The 22,545-nt window shown below is 41.9% G+C and overlaps 1 protein-coding gene across 3 annotated transcripts in view; it reads right to left on the reverse strand.

Annotated features, from left to right (window-relative positions):
* BTK (Bruton tyrosine kinase) overlaps positions 1-19,561 on the reverse strand; it is a 37,534-nt gene extending 17,973 nt beyond the window's left edge. For 2 of the 3 annotated variants that reach the window (XM_033214700.1, XM_033214543.1), the window contains exons 1-5: positions 19,404-19,561; positions 8,571-8,741; positions 7,939-8,037; positions 4,409-4,477; positions 2,480-2,561 (exon numbers count right to left, since the gene is read on the reverse strand). In XM_033214700.1, coding sequence (XP_033070591.1) covers positions 2,480-2,561; positions 4,409-4,477; positions 7,939-8,037; positions 8,571-8,711 — 391 coding nt within the window. In that variant the 5' untranslated portion in view covers positions 8,712-8,741; positions 19,404-19,561. Of the gene's footprint in view, positions 1-2,479; positions 2,562-4,408; positions 4,478-7,938; positions 8,038-8,570; positions 8,742-11,315; positions 11,482-19,403 lie in introns of all 3 variants that reach the window. The other variant, XM_033214619.1, reaches the window with a different exon arrangement.
* Positions 19,562-22,545: the final 2,984 nt, after the last annotated feature.

Below are 22,545 nucleotides of genomic sequence, written 5' to 3' on the forward strand. Positions count from 1 at the left end.
AATTAGTCGGGTGTGGTGGCAGGCGCCTGTCATCCCAACTACTCGGGAGGCTGAGGCGGGAGAATCCCTTGAACTCGGGAGGCGGAGGTTGCAGTGAGCTGAGATCGTGCCGTTGCACTCCAGCCTGGGTGACAAGAGTGAAACTCCATCTCAAAATAAATAAATAAATATTTGTTGGACTAAACTATGACTGGTTTTGAAATTAGTATATGAAGTGTAAAGAAGTTACCAACTTGAGCATGCCAGTTTCTCCCTTATTTCTCCTTCAGCTACTCTGCCTTACATTTCCCCATTTCCAGGCTAAAACCTAGCCATTTATCGATGTGGAGCCCAAGTTGGTGGTGGTTGTTGACTCCCACGGATAAATCAGTTAACACAACTATTGATCCCTTTCTGTGTGCAAGGCGCTGTATGAGGTATTATGGAGAGAACTAAAGAAGTACAAATATATATGTCCTGCAGAGCTCCTATCCCAGTCTCTGCAAATATTTCTCTGGCTGGAAATAGTATACTGGTTCAGGACATGGAGTCTGGAGCCTGAATTCAAAGCCTGACACTGCCATTTACTAACTGAGTGCCTTTGGGCAAGTTACTTAACCTCTCTGTACCTCAGTTTTCTTATCTGTAAAGTGGGGATGATAGGATAACTGCCTCAAATGGTCAATACAAAGTTAATATATGTAAAGAACTTAAAGAAGAGCCTGTATCACAATAAGCAGTATTAAAGAGTTTGCTCATTTTGTAGCCCAAGGGCTAAAGCAGACCCCTTATCTTAAAATATGCCAAGAACTGAACTGTGTAGTGCAGGATATCACCTATTTGTAATATTCAACATAGCTTTACAATAGAATATTTTGCAACCAACTACATGTGAAATTTCTGGACTTGGAAACCAAGCAGCACAAAACTATGTAATGAGCTTGGGCTTTGGAGTTATACAGACACAGGGATGTGATAAGAATTCAGGCTCCACCATTCACTGTGTGCCCATGAGCAAGTTACATAACATCTTTGAGCTTCGGTTTCCTTATCTGTAAATAGGGGAATAATACATACTTCTTAAGGCTATTGCAAAGATCAAATAAGTAATACATTTGAAGCACTAGGCACAGAGCCTGCTACATAGTAAGTGCTCATTAAGTGTTAGTTATTGTTGTTGTTGTTGTTTTTAGCCCAAGGTTGTGAAAATTAAATGAGATAATATGTACAAGGTATTTAGCTCAACGTCTGGCATATAGCAATAACTGAATAGATGATCCTTCATCTTCATTCCTCCTGTTCCCTTTCAGTTTGAAAGACTTGACTAATATAATTTTGACCAATCAAACTTGCATTCAAAGGAGTGTACAAGGCTGGTATAGCCAGCCAGTGAGTATCAGAATCTAAATGTTTATTAAGACAAAGAGCTGTCATGCAATAACCCAACCATACCATTATCAGTCTGCCATCCTTCCTGTTTCTCTAGGCAGCCTTTCCTGATGTCAACTCAACCAGTTAATCTCTCAGTCACTTGACATGTGGCTATATATATACGCAAATATGTGTGCATGCATCCTGTGCTGCAAGCATTTACAGTCAAGTTTATCTGAACACACTGTATGGTTGATGTGAAATGCTGAAACTGTTCAAGTTTAGGTCCTCACAAAGCAGGAATATAAAATATTTCCTTGGGAAATATTTATCCACAACAAAGAGATGTACAGTGCTTTCGTGTACAGTGATTTACAGTTTTCCATGTGCTTTTACATGTATTATTACTTCATTTGATCCTTACAACAACCCCAGAGGTAGGTGTGGCATGAATTACCATTATTCTCTTTTGAGAAGAAGAAACTGAGCATCAAAGAAGCTTGTTGACCTTCTTGCCAGAAATCACCCAGTTTGTAAGTGGTAAAAGAGGGCTTGAAACCAGGTTCTCTGACTCTGACTTCAAGCACTCTCATACATCATCTATTTAATTTTTTGGAGCTAGGTATTTTATGCTTAGGATTCTAAATATTGCATAACCATTGAATGCCACATCACCCTTGTATTCAGTGTGAAAAATGGGACTTTTTTTTAATAAATAGAGAAATGGAAGTGCCCACAATTACAAAATTGCACTAGAGAGATAGTGGTAGAACTGGGAAACTCATCGTCTAATATTTTATCTTTTATTCATATGATAGAATACTAAGCTCAGTTGTATTACTAATACTGAAGCAAAATACAAACTTTCCTTTGTTTCTTTCTTGTCTATTTGTCTTTCTTTCCTCCCTCATCCCCTTCCTTCTTTCCTTGCTTCCTTCCTTCCTGTCTCCCTCCTCCCCTCCCTCTCTCTTTCTTTTCTCCCCTTCTATCCATTTTTTCTTCTTTTCTCTCTACATTTCTCCTTTTCCTTTCTCATTTCTCTCTTCCTTCTTTCCTTTTCCTCCCCCTATCTCCTCTTCTTTCCTTTCCTTCTTTCTTCGGAAACATTTATTTTCCAAATAATTCTCACCGTTTTTGAGCTGGTGAATCCACCGCTTCCTTAGTTCTTCAGTTGGGGAGAAGACGTAGAGAGGCCCTTCATCATATACAACCTGGATCAATGAAAACACAGACTTCAGCGGTTAGGATTCAGAAAAAAGGGAGAAAGACCTTCAAGGTACTAATCTTAGGGGACAATTTGTATATTCATTGTAGAAAACAAGAAAGGCAGAATATTCAGTCAGCAGTGGTGTTCAGGTTATGTGAACTATCTGAAGGATTCCTGAACTCTTCATATCTAGGGATGTAGCATTTGAAAGCTCTTAGAATTTTTCATTCTCTTAGGTCCCTCCTGACTTGTGTTTCAATTCATGCATAAACTTATTTTATAATGTCTCAGTCTGCCCTTGCTGGACATAACATTTTTGTTTATCCAACAAAGGGTATTTTATCTTATTACTAAATTCTGACTTTGTATAGAAGAGAATTGAAGTGATAATCTATATAAATTGTCTCGATTAGTACATATGGGTTATTCACTTGGATAATATGGAGTAAAAAAATTTTTTTTTTGAGACGGAATCTCGCTCTGCCACCCAGGCTGGAGTGCAGTGGCCCGATCTCAGCTCACTGCAAGCTCCGCCTCCCGGGTTCCCGCCATTCTCCTGCCTCAGCCTCCCGAGTAGCTGGGACTGCAGGCGCCCGCCACCTCGCCCGGCTAGTTTTTTGTATTTTTAGTAGAGACGGGGTTTCACCGTGTTAGCCAGGATGGTCTCCTGACCTCGTGATCCGCCCGTCTCGGCCTCCCAAAGTGCTAGGATTACAGGCTTGAGCCACTGCGCCCGGCCTGGAGTAAAATTTTAATTCATGGCTAATTACCTCCACCTCCACTACCTAGTGGCCTCCCCTCACCAATATTAGCCAAAATAAATCAAATTTGGAACTACAAACCTACTTCAAAAAGGGCAAGTTATATAATAAGCAATATCATCAAGTCAAATAGTATTTTTTTAACCATGTATAAGCATCATGCTAGGTGTTATGAAGATGCGCGAAATATATAAGATGTGGTTCCAACCCTCACAGAGTTTATAGACATCACATAATAAATTATAAAGTCAAATATAAATTAATTTAAAATTATCTGCTATTCAGCATTATTCACTAGTGCAGCCAAACAATGTCATCTTGTTGAAAGGCATTGGTAGTAAAAACTGTGTCTGAAATACCCCTCTTTCAAAGGTTTTGTAATTTTGATATAGTCAGGGACATGAACAAGATCCTTTTACATTTTTCTTTTTGCTTGTTAGTCTTGCTGTGCTCATAAATCCATGACAGAAAGCCCCCTCCCCTGAGACTTTCCACTTCCTTTTCTGGCTTTCACTGTTGCAGAGGCTGCTATATTCATGACATGTGGCCTACAGAGTTCTCAGGATGTAAGCAAGCCAAACTGAAGACCAAATTTGTAGTTCTTGCTCTCCTAAACAGATGCATATGTGGCACTTCAGCTCTTCCAGATTACAACAGAATTTAGGTTTATGCATAAGTCTAATAAGTCTTCCTCATACTGAACTTCCTAATACTACTCCTCTTTTCTGTCTTCAACCCACATGACCACCATTAGACAGATAATCAGAACCAGAAGGAAGTGAAATGCTCACTCAACAAGCAGAGCATCTTTCTCAATGCAGTTATCATAGACAAGACAGACTATGATAGAATTGGTGCTGCTATGTATTCTTTTTGAGGTATAGAGACTAAAAGAAACTATATTAGATTAGGTAAATAGAAAAGCAAACATTCTCAACCCATGCCGGTCTCATTTCTTGGTTCAGCATCCTTGTCCACCTCAACTTCTATTCACTGGGTCCTCGTAGGCTTCCCTCTGCCCTGCACCCCACCACCCCTTCTAATTGTGTTACAGGGGCCTTTCAAGACTTGGTAAGAGAAAGTAACTCACCTGGAAGGGATAAGGGAATCTTTCAATGATTGAAATTTGCTCCATTTCGCTGGACTCTTCACCTCTTCTCTGTAATGAAATAAGAAAAAATGGTTATTGGTTGATGCATTACTCTTTTCTGAATTTCCTTAGGTGCTGGAAGCCTTTTGCTGTGGCTTCAGAAGTTTCTCCTGCACAGACAAGGCTGATTCTTAGTGATTACTTTCTATAGGTCAAAAGGGACACATATCCAATAGGACCCAGCGCATACCCAGTCAAGAGAGACTCAGGTATTTCAAATCATTGGGAAAATGAAGGTTTCTAAAAAATTATTGTTGGGACAAATATTTAACCACTAATGTTGTGGGGAGGAGAGGAGTTAGGTAGCTATGTTACACCATACACCAAAGAAAATTTCAGATAAATTCAAGAGCTTAATATAAAAAATAAAACCATGAATGACTGAGAGTAAATACAAGCGATTATTTATATAACCTTGTGGGAGGCAAGCTTTTTCTAATATAATGATAAAACTTAGAACTATTGAGAAAAAGCTGAACTAATTTGATGACATAGACTTTAAATCCCTATATGGCAAAAAGCATCATAAACAAAATAGAAAGATAAAGGATAAACTGAAAAACATTTTCAGCATACATTACAGTTAAAGGATTAATTTTTTTTTTTTTTTTTTTTTTTTTGAGACGGAGTCTCGCTCTGTCACCCAGGCTGGAGTGCTGTGGCCAGATCTCAGCTCACTGCAAGCTCCGCCTCCCGGGTTTACGCCATTCTCCTGCCTCAGCCTCCCGGGTAGCTGGGACTACAGGCGCCGCCACCTCGCCCTGCTAGTTTTTTGTAGTTTTTAGTAGAGACGGGGTTTCACCGTGTTAGCCAGGATGGTCTCGATCTCCTGACCGCGTGATCCGCCCGTCTCGGCCTCCCAAAGTGCTGGGATTACAGACTTGAGCCACTGTGCCCGGCCAGGATTAATATTCTTATATCAAGATCTCTTAAAAGTATTAGAAATGAGGTAAACATCTCAATGTAAAAAATGGACCAAAAGGGCCGGGCACGGTGGCTCAAGCCTGTAATCCCAGCACTTTGGGAGGCCGAGACGGGGGAATCACGAGGTCAGGAGATCGAGACCATCCTGGCTAACACGGTGAAACCCGGTCTCTACTAAAAAATACAAAAAACTAGCCGGGCGAGGTGGCGGGCGCCTGTAGTCCCAGCTACCCGGGAGGCTGAGGCAGGAGAATGACGTAAACCCGGGAGGCGGAGCTTGCAGTGAGCTGAGATCCAGCCACTGCACCCCAGCCTGGGCGACAGAGCGAGACTCCGTCTCAAAAAAAAAAAAAAAAAAGACCAAAATTAATGGGCAATTCACAAATAAAATATAAACGAGCAGTAGACCAACTTTATGAATAAAAGAAATTGCAAAATAAGTTAGCAATAAAATGCTATATATATATTTTTGAGATGGAGTCTTGCTCTGTCCCCCAGCCTGGAGTGCAGTGGTGCGATCTCGGCTCACTGCAACTTCCACCTCCGGGGTTCAAGGAATTCTCCTGCCTCAGCCTCCGGAGTAGCTGGGATTACAGGCTCGCACCACCATGCCCAGCTAATTTTTGTAGTTTTAGTAGAGACGGAGTTTCACCATGTTGGTCAGGCTGGTCTCAAATTCCTGCTCATGATCCACTTGCCTTGGCCTCCCAAAGTGCTGGGATTACAGGCGTGAACCACCGTGCCCCGCCTGAAATGCTATTTTTCTTGGCTGTCAAATTAACTAGTATTTAAAATATCTAGTGTTGGGCCGGGCACAGTGGCTCACGCTTGTAATCCCAGCACTTTGGGAAGCCGAGGTGGGAGGATCACTTGAGGTCAGGAGTTCGAGATCAGCCTGGCCAACCTGGTGAAACCCCATCTCTACTAAAAATACAAAAATTAGCCGGGTGTGGTGGTGGGTACCTGTAGTCCCAGCTACTCAGGAGGCTGGGACAAGAGAATCAATTGAACTGGAGGTGGAAGTTGCAGTGGGCAGAGATTGCACCACTGCCCTCCAGCCTGGGCGACAGACAAGAATCCGTCTCAAATAATAATAATAATAATAATAATGGTAATAATAACATAAAATATCAAGTGTTGGAAAAAATGTACAGAAACAGGCACTCTCATACATAGCTTGTAGGTGTGTATGAAATTCAATTCCACTTCTAGAAAATGAAATAAAAAGATAAAAATAACCAAAGTGCACAGATTTTCTTAAAGAGAAGAACAAAATTTTACTTCTAGGAAATTATCATAAGGAAAAGAATTAAAAAAGTACAGAAAGATGTATGCAAGATTGTACCTCTCAACATGGTTTATACTATCAAGCACTTGTAGACAAACTGAATGTATAATAATGGGAGATTAGTTAAACAAATTACAATACATCCATAATAGGGAATACCATGCAGTCATTAAAATCATGTTATTAGAGAATATCTATTGCCATGAGGAAAAGTTTCCCACATATCGTTACATTGAAAAAGTAGGTTACAAAGCAAGATGTGTACTATGAGTCTATGTTTTAAATGTATAACATATATATAAGTGTATGTGTATGTGTTCTTAGTGAAGAAAAACATCTGTAAGTCTAGGTACACCAATATGTTAATAGTTGTTTTAACTGGGTAACAGGATTATGCATCATTTTAATCTTTTTGTGTTTTTTATATATTCCAGAGTTTCTATAATAAATATGCAATTCTCTTGCGATCAAGAAAATACCGAAAATGGTCAGATATAGTGGGTGGCTCACTCCTGTAATCTCCGCACTTTGGGAGGCTGAGGCAGGCGGATCACTTGAAGCCAGGAGTTTGAGACCAGTCCGGCCAACATGGTAAAACTCCGTCTCTACTAAAAAAATATGAAAAATTAGCCAGGCATGGTGTTGCACACCTGTACTCCCAGCTACTTGGGAGGCTGAGGCATGAGAATTGCTTGAACCCAGGAGATGAAGGTTGCAGTGAGCCAAGATGGCACCAATGCACTCCAGCCTGGGTAACAGAGCGAGATTCTGTTTAAAAAAAGAAAAAGAAAGAAAGAAATACTGAAATTGATATATATTTTTTTAAAGTGAACTCAAAAGTCAGTAGGTTTTATGCCTCTTGCTCTGGAAAGTGAGAGGAGAATGAATAGTAAGGTATTAAAGAATATCATGTGACTCAGAGCCCTAGGATTCTGGCATTCAGACTTACTCAAGCCTCTAAATCTGATCCTGGTAACTGAGGGAATAAAACCAATGATCTCTGATTAGTTTGAAAACTTGATATAGCATCATTTAAAAGTTTGTGTTAACAAATTTTCCAGGTTTAGTGAGATGTTCTGAATCTGAAAGAAAGAAGCTAAGATTCTTTATAACCAATGTGGTAGAGTGAAGATTTTTTAAAGGAAACTTGACTGTGTTCCACATTGCACAGCATCACCAGTCTATTTACAGAGAATTTAAATGTTGCAAATTTCTTCAAATCTGCTGTTCCCCGTCTCAGACATTGGTCTCTTCTTACCGGAATCTGTCTTTCAGGAGGAGGATTTTTTTCAGGAACCACTGTTTCAACGCAAGTGATCTTCTCAACGTCTATTGAACCCTTCTTACTGCCTCTTCTCTGATAAATAGAATGAGGAAGAAAAAGGAGAAAGATTAAGAGAGATTAAGCAACCAGATGATTAGATTTTGTTATCTAATCATTCAACATAGTGAGGTGGCACCCACAAGCTACATCAGGACCTGTCATGTGGGGGAAGAAAAAAAAAAATCCTTCCAGATCTATAAATCTAATCTTTGACTACCAAATGGAGGGCAAATACCATGGAAGAGTGAATGACTGTATGTATGTGCCTTCCTCATAGGAAGTAAGGAAGCAATTTCCAACTCTTCGATTTCATTCTCAATAATCATTTCATGAGTGCTCATCAATTCCAAGATTCCACGGTAATATTTTCCTTGTGGCTTCTTAGGACCTTTGACTTGCCGGCTTTAGCTAGTTATAGGCTAGGAAATACTTTGCTGAATTTGAAGGGACTTAGGTCCATTCTACCCCCCTCTTCCTACCAATGAAAATTTACCTCTTCCCCAAGAAAGATCTAAGGCCAAGTCCTTGACATCTTGAAACTCAGGTTTCATAGTCGAGAAACTTACCCCACGTTCAAAGTCATACTCATAGTAGGAGAGTTTGTGCACGGTCAAGAGAAACAGGCGCTTCTTGAAGTTTAGAGGTGATGTTTTCTTTTTCTGTTGGGATCGCTTCAGAAAGATGCTCTCCAGAATCACTGCGGCCATAGCTTCTTCTTTCTGGAGCTCACCTGTGTGCTGTTGATAATGAAAGTTCCTGAGGACCCAGGACATTAGTCCTCATCCCTCTTGGTTCCCCCTCAGCCTAGCTACCTAGTTTCAAATGGAACAAAAATGTGCACAGCTCACAAAATAATTTCTTCCTACCACCCTCCTCCCACAGCCCCCAGCTCTGTCAGGTTTCAGGTATAATGGATGCACACTGAATTAGGGGGATTGGTTCGATGTTGTGAGCTCATATAAACTGGGTTCTTGTATAAGGCAATGGAATGCTCTAGATGTTAAATGGCACACACCTGTGTGCTTAGTAAGGTGTAGAGGTAGCTTTACACTATTCACCTTTATATGATATGTGTAGAATCTGTGAAAAGCAAGTATCTATGCAGCTGTTGATCTTGATATACCCAGAAGGGATAATGCAGGTGCCAGAACTCCACTGAGGCAAATATTGGACTTTCAGTTCCCAATTTCCTAGACAGTGAATGTAATTTTTCAAACATTGTCCCACTGGGGTCTGTAACCAAGGGAACTAATAAGGATATGGAGGCTGCACCTGCAGTTATGGACACACACTAACTGCTGCCCAACTGATTTTGCCCATACCCACTGACAGAGCTACAAAGGATAGAAGCTTTGTTCTAAAGTTGAAAACATATTTTTTATTGTTGTTGTTGGTGTGTGTGTGTGTTGGGGGGGGGTAGTTGTTGTTTTCTGACCTTTTCCCCATTTAGCTTAAATTAGTTCTTTTAGACAGCATCAGACAAAATTGATGCAACTAACTGTCTTACTGATATAAATGCCACCTCTGTTCATTTATGAAACGCAACTTATTTAGCCTCCCCAAACCTACAATACTCCAGAAGGATTCCATTTAGGTAACTGAAACACAGAAAGACAAATAAAATCCCCAAAGTCACCACTGGCTTTTTTATTCACACCAAGCAACACTTCATATCAGTTATTCACTTACAGTTTATGCACAATGTTATATTATTACTAATTCCAAACTTTCATTGGAAAGATAAAGTGAAAACAAATGCTGTCATAAAAATAGAACACTAGGCTGGGCTTGGTGGCTCACATCTGTAATCCCAGCACTTTGGGAGGCCGAGGCTGGCGGATCACCTGTGAGGTCAGAAGTTCCAGACCAGTCTGGCCAACGTGGCAAAACCCCATCTCTACTAAAAATACAAAAATTAGCCGGGCGTAGTGGCGGGTGCCTGTAATCCTAGCTACTTGGGAGGCTGAGGCAGGAGAATCGCTTGAACCCGGGAGGCAGAGGTTGCAGTGAGCCGAGATTGTGCCATTATGCTCCAGTCTGGGCAACAAGAGCATAACTCCGTCTCAAAAAACAAAACCAAAAACAACAACAACAAAAAACCACTAAGTAAGTAATGAAAAAACCACCAGCCCTCCACTCAAGTTTTATTAGAGGTAGGGATTTTTCCTATGGCGGAGTGGGGGGGGGGGGGATTTTTTTTTTTTTTTTCAGTAACTCCTTATGCTTTTGGTGGCACCGTGGAAGAAGAATGAATAAAGTCAGCAGTTTTTTTGTTTTTTATTTTCTACTTTTTAAGCAGACTATTGCTCACACTAGGAAAGCAAGGGATTGAATTTTATCAAAGCCTGGGGGCTATCCACACTGTTATTTTGCTCTTTCCTGTGGTGTAGGAGGTTCTATTCTCATGCTGGGGAGCCGAAAATAGGTCAAAGGAACACCAGGGGTGTTCTGGACGATCGCTTTGCCACTTATCTACCATGTGTATGCCACCATCTTCTGGAGGTGGATTAATTCAATATTCTGTAAATTAGATTTTGAGAAAAATTGGGCAAGAGTGCAAACCTTTCCCTCCACCCTGCCACACACCCTGACTCCCTAGTTTAAATGGTCTCTCACTGGAGTGACAAATTGATGAGTTTACAATCAGCCCTTTCCAACACTCAGTTTTAGCTCTAACCTCAAAGAGGTTCATTTTAACATTACAATTATGCATTTACTCAGGAGTAGTGGTAACCAAATAATACTACTCTATTCTCAGGAACTACCAACTCATTGAGATCCCTGTAATCACACCACAATCGTTCTTGTGGCAAATCATAATTAAGTACCTCTTCACAATCAAAGACTCCAATTACAGGATAAAAATAAAACCCTAAACAAATTGAGTACCATGACCAGTAAATGGGGGTCAAAAGCATCCCAGCAAACCACGTCTGGTGTACTTCTCTTAGTTGAATAAATCGCAGGCAGCATTTTACCTTTAGTTTTGTTGTAGGCTCTTAGTGGATACATTTCCTGCTTAGACCCACATCTGTTTCATTCTTGGCCCCTGCTCTTACTTCCTATAAGACAGGTCCTTCTGGAAGCTGCCTCTACTCTTTTTCTGTTTTAGAACAAATCCAGTTTGTACAAGAGGAAGTCTTCCTCTCTCTCAAGTATCTGTATTGGGGCAGGGTTTGGTGCTGGTCTGACTATGAGGAAGTAAGCAAGTCTCTCACTAGCCATCGCCCCTCTGAGCAAAAGGTGAAATGGCCTCCACCTCTAGATCATTGAGCTAGAGGTCTACCAGAATTGCCATGATTTGGTATCACCTTCTTTGACTATTTCTTTCTCCTATTTCTTTCATCCAGTCCAGACTCACACAGCCTGAAAATGTGGTAGCTCTTCCTTAGGCGCCACTGGTCCATCACTCAATAATGTGAAAGGAAACGGATCCATCTTTGAGTCCTCCAGAAGGTTGGTGTGTAACACACAGCTCTGAGTTAAAAAGTAGTTAGAGGGTAAAGTTTCTGTGGGTACTTATTGTTAAAGGCCTCATTTTTTTTTTTTTTTTTTTTTTTTTGAGATGGAGTATTGCTTTGTTGCCCAGTCTGGAGCACAGTGGCACAATCTTGGCTCACTGCAACCTCCACCTCCTGGGTTCAAGCAATTCTCTTGCCTCAGCCTCCCAAGTAGCTGGGATTACAGGCACATGCCACCATGCCTGACTAATTTTTGTATTTTTAGTAGAGGTAGGGTTTCCCCATGTTGGCCAGGCTGGTCTTGAACTCCTGATCTCAGGTGACCTGCCCACCTTGGCCTCCCAAAGTGCTGGAATTACAGGTATGAGCCACCGTGCCTGGCCAGTAAAGGCCCCATTTTTTTAAAAAAAAAAAACAATTTCAGTAGCCTACAGAGTCAGTTTGACCACAAAATATGCCGACCCTGAGCTCCACTCGGGGTGAAGGGTGGAAATGGAAGTGACACGAGTGTCTCAAACACACACACACACACACACATGCCACTGTTGTTCATAGAAAGAAAGAAATGGGGGAGGAGAAATAATAGACACACAGCTCTTCATTTAAAATATAAAGTTCCAGTGTTATAATGTTCTCTTTATTAAACTATAAATGCAAAGATTTTTACATGGCCACCTTTTGCAGCCTCCTAGCTCCCTATGGAGCAGCAGAATTCAGAAAGACGAAGCTTATTAACAAGAGTTCAGCCATCATACAAACTGCACTGTGCCAAAGAATTAATGGAAATAGCACTTGCGGAATCAGTAAACTAAACCATCTTGGGCTCTTATCTTTGCTCATAAGATAAAATACTATTAAGAATAATAAGGCCAGGTGTGGTGGCTCATGCCCGTAATCCCAACACTTTGGGAGGCCAAGGCCGGCTGATCACTTGAGGTCAGGAATTAGAGACCAGCCTGGCCAACATTGTGAAATCCCGTCTCTACTAAAAATACAAAAAATTAGCTAGGCATGGTGACAGGCACCTGTAATCCCAGCAACTTGGGAGGCTGAGGCGGGAGAATCACTTGAACCTAGGAGGCGGAGGTTGCAGTGAGCCAAGATCGTGACACTGCACTCCAGCCTGGAGTCTAAAAAGAAGAAGAAGAAGAGAAGAAGAAGAAGAAGAAGAAGAAGAAGAAGACGACCAGAGCAAAATTCAGAAAACTACACAGCCAGCCTATGATTGGGAAGAGTCTATGAGATATGACTTAAAATAACCAGTCAACTGTACTTCAAATAACTACTTAGCCAAAATATCCAAGAAGTAGTGTTTTCTCTTGATCTCTCCTTGAAACTACTACTCATTTGGTTAGGAAGATTCTGGCCATTCCCTGTCTTTCCTTAGGGGGATGGAATGGAACTTCTGTTCCTTTTGGTGACTTCTACCTGTCAGGCATTTTACAGGTATTATTTCATTTATTCCTCACAACAAACAAATGAGGAAACTGACACTCACAGAGGTTATGTGACTTGTCCAACCTCATCCATCTATAGCTCTTGGTATATCATCTATAGCCCTTGCTCTTTTTGTGGTGTTTCATTGCCTACTGGAGGGATTTTTGTTTGTTTGTTTGTTTTTTGGTCTTTGATGAGGTTGATGCTATCTGCCTTGGGGCTATCATCAAAGAGCAGTTGGGACAAACTCCTTTCCATTTTCTAGGAGTGTTCAGCAAGAGAGGAAATGGTGGTAAATACAGGAGATAAGAGAGTATTTAACATCCTAAGCTCTTTCCTCTGCAGTATTCCTCCAGGCTGGTAAGGATGATCTGTCCCTGTTAACTGTCAATTATATTTTTTTCCACATGAGAACTCTTCTTAGTCTTTCCAGGTTTTCTTACATTTTCTCTCTTTAAATCATGCCCAAGAGATTCTGTCTAACTAGTGAATTTCTAGAGTCGCTTGATTCCTTTCCTGGATGTTTCATTGTTGATGGAATGAAAGCACAGTGTTTAGGTGGAACATCCACCCTTCTCTGTCCCTAGGGTTCTTATTGCTTACTGTGAATATAAAACTTTGATCAAATATATACCTTCTATTTTTTGAGACAGGGTCTCACTCTGTCTCCCAGGATGGAGTGCAGTGGCAGGATCACCACTCACTGCAGCCTCCACCTCCCAGGCTCAAGCGATCGTCCTACCTCAGCCTCTCAAGTAGCTAGGACTACAGGTGTGCACTACCACACCCAGCTAATTTTTAAATTTTTTTTAGAGACACGGGTCTCACTTTGTTGCCTAGGCTAGTCCCAAACTCCTGGATGCAAGTGATCTTCTTGCCTCAGCCTTCTAAAGTGCGGGGACTATAGGTGTGAGCTGCCGCACGTGGCCTCAAATATACTTTGTTTTATATTATGAAATATTTCAAACAGAAAGTACAGAGTCTATAACATTACAATCATGGACTCACCGCTTAGCTCTACAAAATCCTAACACTGTGTCATATTGCCTCAGGTGTTAAGAACTCAAATACTATCTATATAATCAAGACCCCTTTATGTACTCCAAAATCTTAGTCTTCTCCCTCCTCAGAGATTACCAATATCTTGAATTTGGTGTTTATCATTCCTAAGTATGTTTTCATATTATTATTACAGATGTAAGTATCTGTAAAAGATATAGTATTGGTTTACATGTTTAAAATTTACATATAGCCAGGTGCTGTAGCTCACACCTGTAATCCCAGCACTTTGGGAGCCTGAGGTGGGTGGACGGCAAGGTCAGGAGTTCGAGAGCAGCCAGCCTGACCAACATGGTGAAATCCTGTCTCTACTAAAAATACAAAAACTAGCTGGGCCAACGCTACTCTCCCAGCTACTCAGGAGGCTGAGGCGGGAGAATCGCTTGAACCCGGCAGGCGGAGGTTGCAGTGAGTCCAGATCACGCCATTGCACTCCAACCTGGGCAACAAGAGTGAAACTCCGCCACAAAAAAAAAAGAAAAAAAAAAGTATATATATATATATATATATAAATTTATATATATATATATGGTACACATTCTTCAGCAACTTGCTTTTTTCCCCTCAATATAATATGTTAGATTTTATTTATCTGGGTAGTTCTACTTCATATGTTTTAATTCATTTTTATATGCATAAAATATTCTGTATGATTAATACCTTCCAATTTATTTATTCATTCTCCTGTTGATGGACTTTAGATTGTTTGTTTTCAATGATAAACCATGCTGCTGTGAACATTATTGTGATTTTTTTTATCTCAGAATGAATTCTCAGTTACTTAGACAAAGTGGCAAACCCAGGTCCAGCTTATCTGTTGGACTATGCACTTTGCATCATTCCTTCTTGCCTTTTCAGTCCTGTCTTCCCAATGCTTCACTATGAAATGTGGTAGAATTATCAACTATCTCTACTGGGAGCCTAAATTTGGCCTACAGAAAATCTCTTCCCAGTCCCAAGAAGCATCCTTCAGATTCTAACTGAGATTTCAATTGAGAATTCCTTGGCCTTGGGACCAGAAGAGAAGTCTTCTTTAAAATATCATAACCGGCCAGGCGCGGTGGGTCACACCTGTAATCCCAGCACTTTGGGAGGCCAAAGCAGGTGGATCCACGAGGTCAGGAGTTCGAGGCCAGCCTGACCAACATGGTGAAACTCCGTCTCTACTAAAAATACAAAAATTAGCCGGGCGTGGTGGTGCGCGCCTGTAATTCCAGCTTCTCAGGAGGCTGAGGTAGGAGAATCGCTTGAACCCAGGAGGCGGAGGTTGCAGTGAGCCGAAATTGTGCCACTGCACTCCAGCCTGGGTGACAGAGTGAGACTCCACCTCAAAAAAAAAAAAAAGAAAAAAAAAAAATCATAACCACAGCAACAAAGCAACCTAATTAATCTTGTTAAATTCCCAAGATGCTTTTGTTCGGGCCCCAGTGAAACCTAATTATTTGATGATAAGCTTCATAGTCAGGGCTACAGGGGGCCAAATTTGTGATGAAGGCATCATGCCAAACTCAATTTTCTGGCTGCATGCTGACCAGGGAAACTCTCCTGCTGTAGTCATTTACAGGAGGCCGTAGGGCTCTCTGGTTCTTCCATAGCAGTTCATGTTTTATTTATTTATTTATTTATTCATTCATTCATTCATTCATTTATTTTCGAGACAGAGTCTCGCTCTGTCATCCAGGCTTCAGTACGGTAGTGCAATCTTGGCTCACTGCAATCTCTACCTCCCAGTTTCAAGCAATTCTCGTGCCTCAACCTCCTTAGTAGCTGGGATTACAGCCGCACACCATGACGCCTGCCGTGGCCTCCCAAAATGCTGGGATTACAGTCTTGAGCCACCGCGCCTGGCCTTATGTTTTTAGCATTTTACATTTTCTTCTGTGGTTTTGGAAACTTCTAGGTCTCTGTGATTCATCGTCTCTTTTTGTCTTGCACTAGCGACAATATATTCTGGCCAACTGATGATGGAAGGAGAGCCAGAGAGCCAATCTGCAAGTTTATAGTCAGTGCCAGATCAGATCGGTGGTAATACTTTCAATATGTTCCCTCTGCTCTGAAGGTGACTGCTGGGGTGTCTGTCTTTCACTCTGGACTTGTGTGCCCCTTTGGCCTTCTTTTTCAACCTAGTTTTTGTTTTCCTTGGCTTAAACATTTTATTTATTTTTTCCATCGATATCAAAATAACACACGCAGCTGGGTGCAGTGGTGTGCACCTGTAGTCCCAGCTACTTAGGAGGCTGATGTGGGAGGATCGCTTGAGCCCAAGAGTTCAAGGTCAGCCTGAGAAACATAGGGAGACCCCTATCTAAAACAAAACAAAATATAGTAAAATAAAACATGCGTATTGTAGAAAATATGTCAAGTACAGGGATATAAAAAAGAAAAAATCAATTATCAACTCATCCAGAGGCATTAATATTTTGGCATATTTCCTTCCATTTTTTTCTGTGGCATGTTTCTTATAATATTTGAGATCATATTGCACATTCAGTTAATTTACCTATTTTTCGTAACATCTATGTATGTATGTATGTATGTATGTATCTATCCATCCATTCAAGGTACCTTTTTCCAAAAAAGATCTAAGATTCTTATTTAACATTATTCCTAATTATTTTCCCATGTTATTAGGATCTCTATACAAGCATCATTTCCCAAGTCAAAAAAGTATGCGCATTTTGCATTTTGATGCATACTGCCAAAATAGTTTCCAGAAACATTGTCCCAATTTCAGCTCCAAATAGTTTTAGAGAACCCCCTTTCTCATTATCCTTATCTCTTTTCTGGTCCATTTCTAATCATTTTTAAAACTCTGATTTTACTGCAGACAAGTCTGTTTTTTGTTTTTTTTTTTTTCATTGAGTCAATGATCTTAAACTCCAGTATATTCCAACCTCCAACTTGTCTAAAACTTAACTTCTCTTGACCCTAGAATTTCCTTCTTCTAGGGTGAGCTAACAGACTATAGTTTGTTTTCAGTTCAGGGAGGTAGGGCAGTGAGATCAGCTTCTCCTTGAGATTCAAATAACCAATATAATCCTAAAGATATCTTGTGAGAACTTTCTAAGAGCAGATAGAAGAGCCTGGGATTAAAGCTTCTAGGTTTCCAATGCTCTCAGATCACCCTCAGCCACTGCACATGAATCTCCATAGAAACTGAAAGTCACACGTGGCCCAATTGTTTCAGGGTCCTCAGAGGAGTTCTCCCTCCTCCTTCCCCTCCCTAGATGGCTTCATGCATAACCAAGTAGCTTTGGAGTCAAATATGTCAAGGCCTCTTTTCTAGCTTCTTGTTGAGCACTGTGTCACTGAAAATTCTAGTTCTTCCTTATTTTCAGTAGTTAGCAATCAGATCTCAGCAATCAGATCATTGCGGGAGTAGAAGGGGGTATCTGATAACTCTTTGGAGAACACCCAAACTTTGGTTTTTGAAAGCTATATCTTCCCTTTATACCTAAGTCACTTCCTGATATGGGTCTAGTCCACTGAAAGGAAACTCTATAGGAAATTTGCTCGAATGGAAATAGCAAATCATAGTGATAATTTAAAACTGCACCAATCCCCCATAAGTGGATGGAAAGTTACATTAGTTCACACCATAGGAGTTTACAAAGAATTTCAGGTTGGTTGTGGTGGCTTGTGCCTGTAATCCTAGCACTTTGGGAGGCCCAGGCGAGAAGATCACCTGAGGTTGGGATTTCAAGACCAGCCTGACCAACATGGAGAAACCCCGTCTCTACTAAAAATACAAAATTAGCGTGGTGGCGCATGCCTGTAATCCCAGCTACTTGGGAGGCTGAGGCAGGAGAATCGCTTGAACCCAGGAGGCGGAGGTTGTGGTGAGCCAAGATCGTGCCATTGCACTCCAGCCTGGGCAACATGAGCAAAACTCCGTGTCAAAAAACAAACAAAAAAAAAGAATTCCAAACAAAAGCATCAACAGCCATATGCAGTGGAAATTTGGACTTCAACACAAGCAAGCAGTTTAAATAGTTTGAATATAAAAGGAATCAGAATACATAGGGCAAGCCCTAAGGGACACTGTTTGGGTATAATGCTTTAGGTTGCCATGAGCAAAGATGACAGCCACTGAGCTGTGTAGACCCCCCACAGCCGCTGGGCCTTGCTGCTGCCCTGCCTCTAGACATGCAAGGCATGAGACAGAGACTTTCAGCTTTGAGAGCTAGGTGGCCAAGAAATTGGAATTTCATTTGGAGTCTGGGCAACTCATCCAAGGATGTCTTGATTGGGGTCACCAATCACTTTTATTCTAAATGTCCTATAATTTGCTCTAGTTTGCTCTAGGTAGACCCTCTGGGGGACATTGGCAGGTCTGAGGCAGAGTAAAAATTATAGCAAATACTGAGATCCAGCACTTACCATTTCCAGGCCCTGTTCTAAATGTTTTACATGTATTTGCACATTTACTGCTCACAACCACCTTATGGGGAAGGTACTAGGCAGGCAGGGAGGAGGAAAGGGAAAGGGAAAGGAAAAGGGAAAAGAGCAGGGGAAGAAAGGAGCAAGAAAAAGTCAATGTAATTCGGCAATTATTTATTAAGTGCTAACTGTATGTCAGAGTCTATGGTAATCAACAGAACAGAGGAGGGTATAGTGAAGAAGGGATACAGGTAGAGAAAGGAGGACGAGTGGGAAGAGGAGGAGGTTGGAGAGGAGGAAAGGAAAGGAGAAATAATGAAGACAAGAGAAAAGCAAACCATGCACATGGAGGGCAATGATAAGAGGAGAAACCTTTGCCAGAACCTCAGGGGTTGGCCACACTGTCCGGGCTAAGGCAGAGGCTGCTTTCTCCTGGCCCAGTCTTTTACTCATTGTTACCACGAGGCTGGCACAGCTTTCACACAGTCCTTTCAACAAGCCGGCTCTGATCCTGGCAACATTTGGCCTGGTACAGCTCAAGGCAGGTAACCTACACCCTGGCCTAGCCAGGCCTTTCTCTAGCTCACAAAGGTCAACTGCATAATGTGGAGCATGAGCTTTTACCATGTTCTCAGAGAATCTGCCTCTTAGTATTTCTTTTTCTAAGGGCTTCATTGACCCATGTATCCCTATTGATTCTTCAAGCACTATTTGACAGAAGAGCTTGTTTTTATCTGACTGCTCCCTGCAATATTACTTTTCCACTAAGTTTGCTAGCGGTACCCCTTTCTAACATTTGCTACCTGTTCGGATGGTCACCTCATGTCACATTTTTCTCTTCCTGTTCACCCCACCCACAGCTCTTGTCGGAAAGGACCTTTTCGGCCACTCTAATCACCAGACGGGACTGCCAGGGCCTTGTGCTGATGACACTCCCACCCTCCGTCAGCCTCCTCTGCTAGCTGATAAATGGCACCAGCCATGCTGTCTCTCTGTTTTTTAGGGGTCCCAAGAAAGGTACATTGCTGCTGCTGCCCAGCCCCTGCCATACCCCAGACCCACCTCAGTCCTGACTTAATGCAGGTAGCTTCCCAGATGCATTGAGATGCCAGGACTTGGAAGGTGGGACTCGATCGCAGCAGACACTGGCCCTGGAGACATATTCTTACAGTCCAGAGAGGAAGGACAGTCTGAGCAAACCCCACCCTTTCACAGCCACTCAGTTCCCTTTTTTTGTTTCCTGACCTAAACCAATGTCTTTTTTTCTTCTCAGCAGCATGCTATCTGGTTCCCTGCTGCCGTCCCTATTCCACCCCCCAACTGTCCCCGCCCTTCATTTGCTTGGGACCTCTGACACTACTATCTTGAGTCTGTCTCTGAAAGAACCTTTCTCAACATGACTGGGGCCACGGAGACTCTAGATGGGGCTGGCCTGAACAGACAGGTCATCAAGCTATCCTCCTAGAGGTAAAGGGACAACATACCTGAAGTACTATGAAGACAGTCAGCACAGGGAGAGGGGCTTACAGGAAAGAGGAGAGATGCTAGGGGCTGGCAGACACAGAGCAAAGAGATTGGCCAGGAAGAGCGTTTTCGAGTCTCCTGTCCTCCGGGGCAGAGGAGTCTCAGGGACACACAGTTGAACTTGATAGTGAAGGGACCCCAAAGGACAGAGCCAGACAGAGGTAGAGACAAGACTTCCCCCTGCTGAGTCATTTTCTAAGAAAGCATTTTTCCCCTACAGATAAAAATGTCGGAATATAAGCCCACAGAAATACTTGTGCCCTTCCCCATTTTCTGTGGATGTTGATTTTCTCTTTTAAGATTCAGCCTCAGGGATTATCTCTCAATGTACACCTTTCTCTTGAGTCGTGTAAACCGGTAAAGCAGACTAGTGTCACTTGAAGCCTGGAGGTTTTCTCAGGGGCTCCTACTTTATGCTCCAACTGCAATGTTTCCCCCAGGGATTCTTCTAGGAAATGCAGCCAGTATTGAATGCAGGCCATGACACTGGAGCCCCTGCTGACTGATCTGCCTGCCCACCTTGACATCTTGGGCACTACCATATTCCTTGCCCCAAGGCACTGTATCCTAGTGTAGAAACAGATCACAGGTCCCACTACAAGTTCATCCGAGCTTTTAAGTCAACAGGACCTTATTTTTTTTTCTTTATTTCATCCAAAAAACAAACAAACAAGCAAACAAAAAACTGGGATATATGTGCAGAAGGTGCAGGTTTGTTACATAGGTATACGTGTGCTGTGGTGATTTGCTGTACCTATTGACCCATCCTCTAAGATCCCTCCCCTCACCCCCAACCCCCAACAGGCCCTGAGACCTTTTTGTTTTTTTTTTTTGTTTTGTTTTGAGACAGTGTCTTGCTCTGAAGCCCAAGCTAGAGTGCAACAACATGATCATGGCTCACTGCAGCCTCCGTCTCCTGGGCTCAAGCGATCCTCTCACCTCAGCCTCCCTAGTAGCTGGGACTAGAGGCACACATCACTGTGCTGGGCTAATTTTTGTATTTTTTGTAGAGGTGGGGTTTCACTATGTTGCTCAGGCTGGTCTCAAACTCGTGGGCTCAAGCGATCCTCCTGCTTCGGCCTCCCAAAATGCAGGGATTACAGGGGTGAGCCACCTCTCCCGGTCACCAACAGGACTTTAAATAAAAACATTTAAAGCATTTGTAGACTGATGATATAGTTGTTGATCCTCACATTTGCACAAGATAGATGGACAGCATGTGTTGTACGATTGCCTTACTTTATTGACAACTTCTATCCTTTTGCTAGTCACCCCCAATAGCTGCTCCACTCACCTGCCTGAGGGTTGGTCACAGGCATTCACCTTCCCTCCTCTTTTCTTCATCTTATGTCACTTGTTGTCACATGCCCTGTCCCTTCTCAAGGTCCATCTTGGGGTGGGGACTGGGAGGTGACAGGCATCCAGTGGGAGAGCTAAACAAGAGAGAGAGAGGAGCACAAGGGAAAAGAGCAAGTAGACGTAGGCTCTTCTTCACCCTCTGCCCACGACCACTCCCCTAGCACACTCATCCATACTGACAGGGGGACTGTACTCAGATAGCACAAATGAACAGCTGAGTGTCACCTGAACAGATTCCCAATGCAATATAAGGTTCTATTCTTGGTGCTATCCTGTTCAACATTTTTGCTGATGATCTTTGAGGAAAATATAAAAAGTAGCCCAGTTAGTTTATGAATGGTGCAAGGCTCTGTGTGCTAGACTGGATGACAGAAGAGGGCAATTAGTTTCCAAAAAGATCTTGATCACCTGGTGTGAGAAGCCAAATTCCACAAAGTGTATTTTACCGGGACTAAAGGTGATGTATCACAATTGGGCCCCAAATTTGAACTTCAAATGACTCCAGGAGAAAGTGGAGTAGCAGTAGCATTTGTGAAAATGGTTCAGGGGTTTTTGCTGATAGTAATCAAAAGGCATGTCATGTCAGTTAACACGGCTTCCAGAAAAGCCAACATGACATTGAGGCTTCCTTACAGAAGTGAAATATCTAGACAGAGGAAGGTAACATGCCACCTACTCTGCAAAGCCAGACCACACCTAGAGTCCTGCATCCAGTTCTGAGTACCTTGTCTTAGGGGAAATTAATGAGCAGAAACATGTCCAAAACAGATGACAGCTCAAGTGATCCTCCCACCTCAGTGTCAGCATTGGTGTACAAACTTTCACTTATAGGATATATAAGCTCTGGGGATCTAATGTACAATATAGTGACCATAGTCAATAACATTGTATTATTGAAATTTGATAAGAGAGCAGATTTTAAGTGTCCTCACCACCCCTATGGTAACTATGGATGGTGATGGATGATAAATGTGTTAATCAATTTGACTGTGGTAATCATTACACAGTGTATACACATATCAAATCATCATGTTGTACGCCTTGAATATAAACAATTTTTGTCAATTAAATATTTTGAAGTAAGCAAAAACAAGCAAAAACCCCACAAAGCCATGTAACACGAGGTATGATAGAAAGAACTAAGGTTGATTAAATGAAGAGGGGCCATGTTCATGGTCTTCATATTTCCGTGTTACTAACATAAACCCCTAAAGGCCAGTGAGACTGCTTAAGAACTGGAAAGAAAAAGAAAATGCTGGAAGTTTGGCAAAGAAACTTTCAGGAAATATAGCAGGTAGTGGTAATATTTTTATTATCTCAT

Source organism: Trachypithecus francoisi, unplaced genomic scaffold (assembly GCF_009764315.1).
Source record: "Trachypithecus francoisi isolate TF-2019V2 unplaced genomic scaffold, Tfra_2.0 Contig00054, whole genome shotgun sequence".
In the NCBI taxonomy this organism is placed as follows: domain Eukaryota; kingdom Metazoa; phylum Chordata; class Mammalia; order Primates; family Cercopithecidae; genus Trachypithecus; species Trachypithecus francoisi.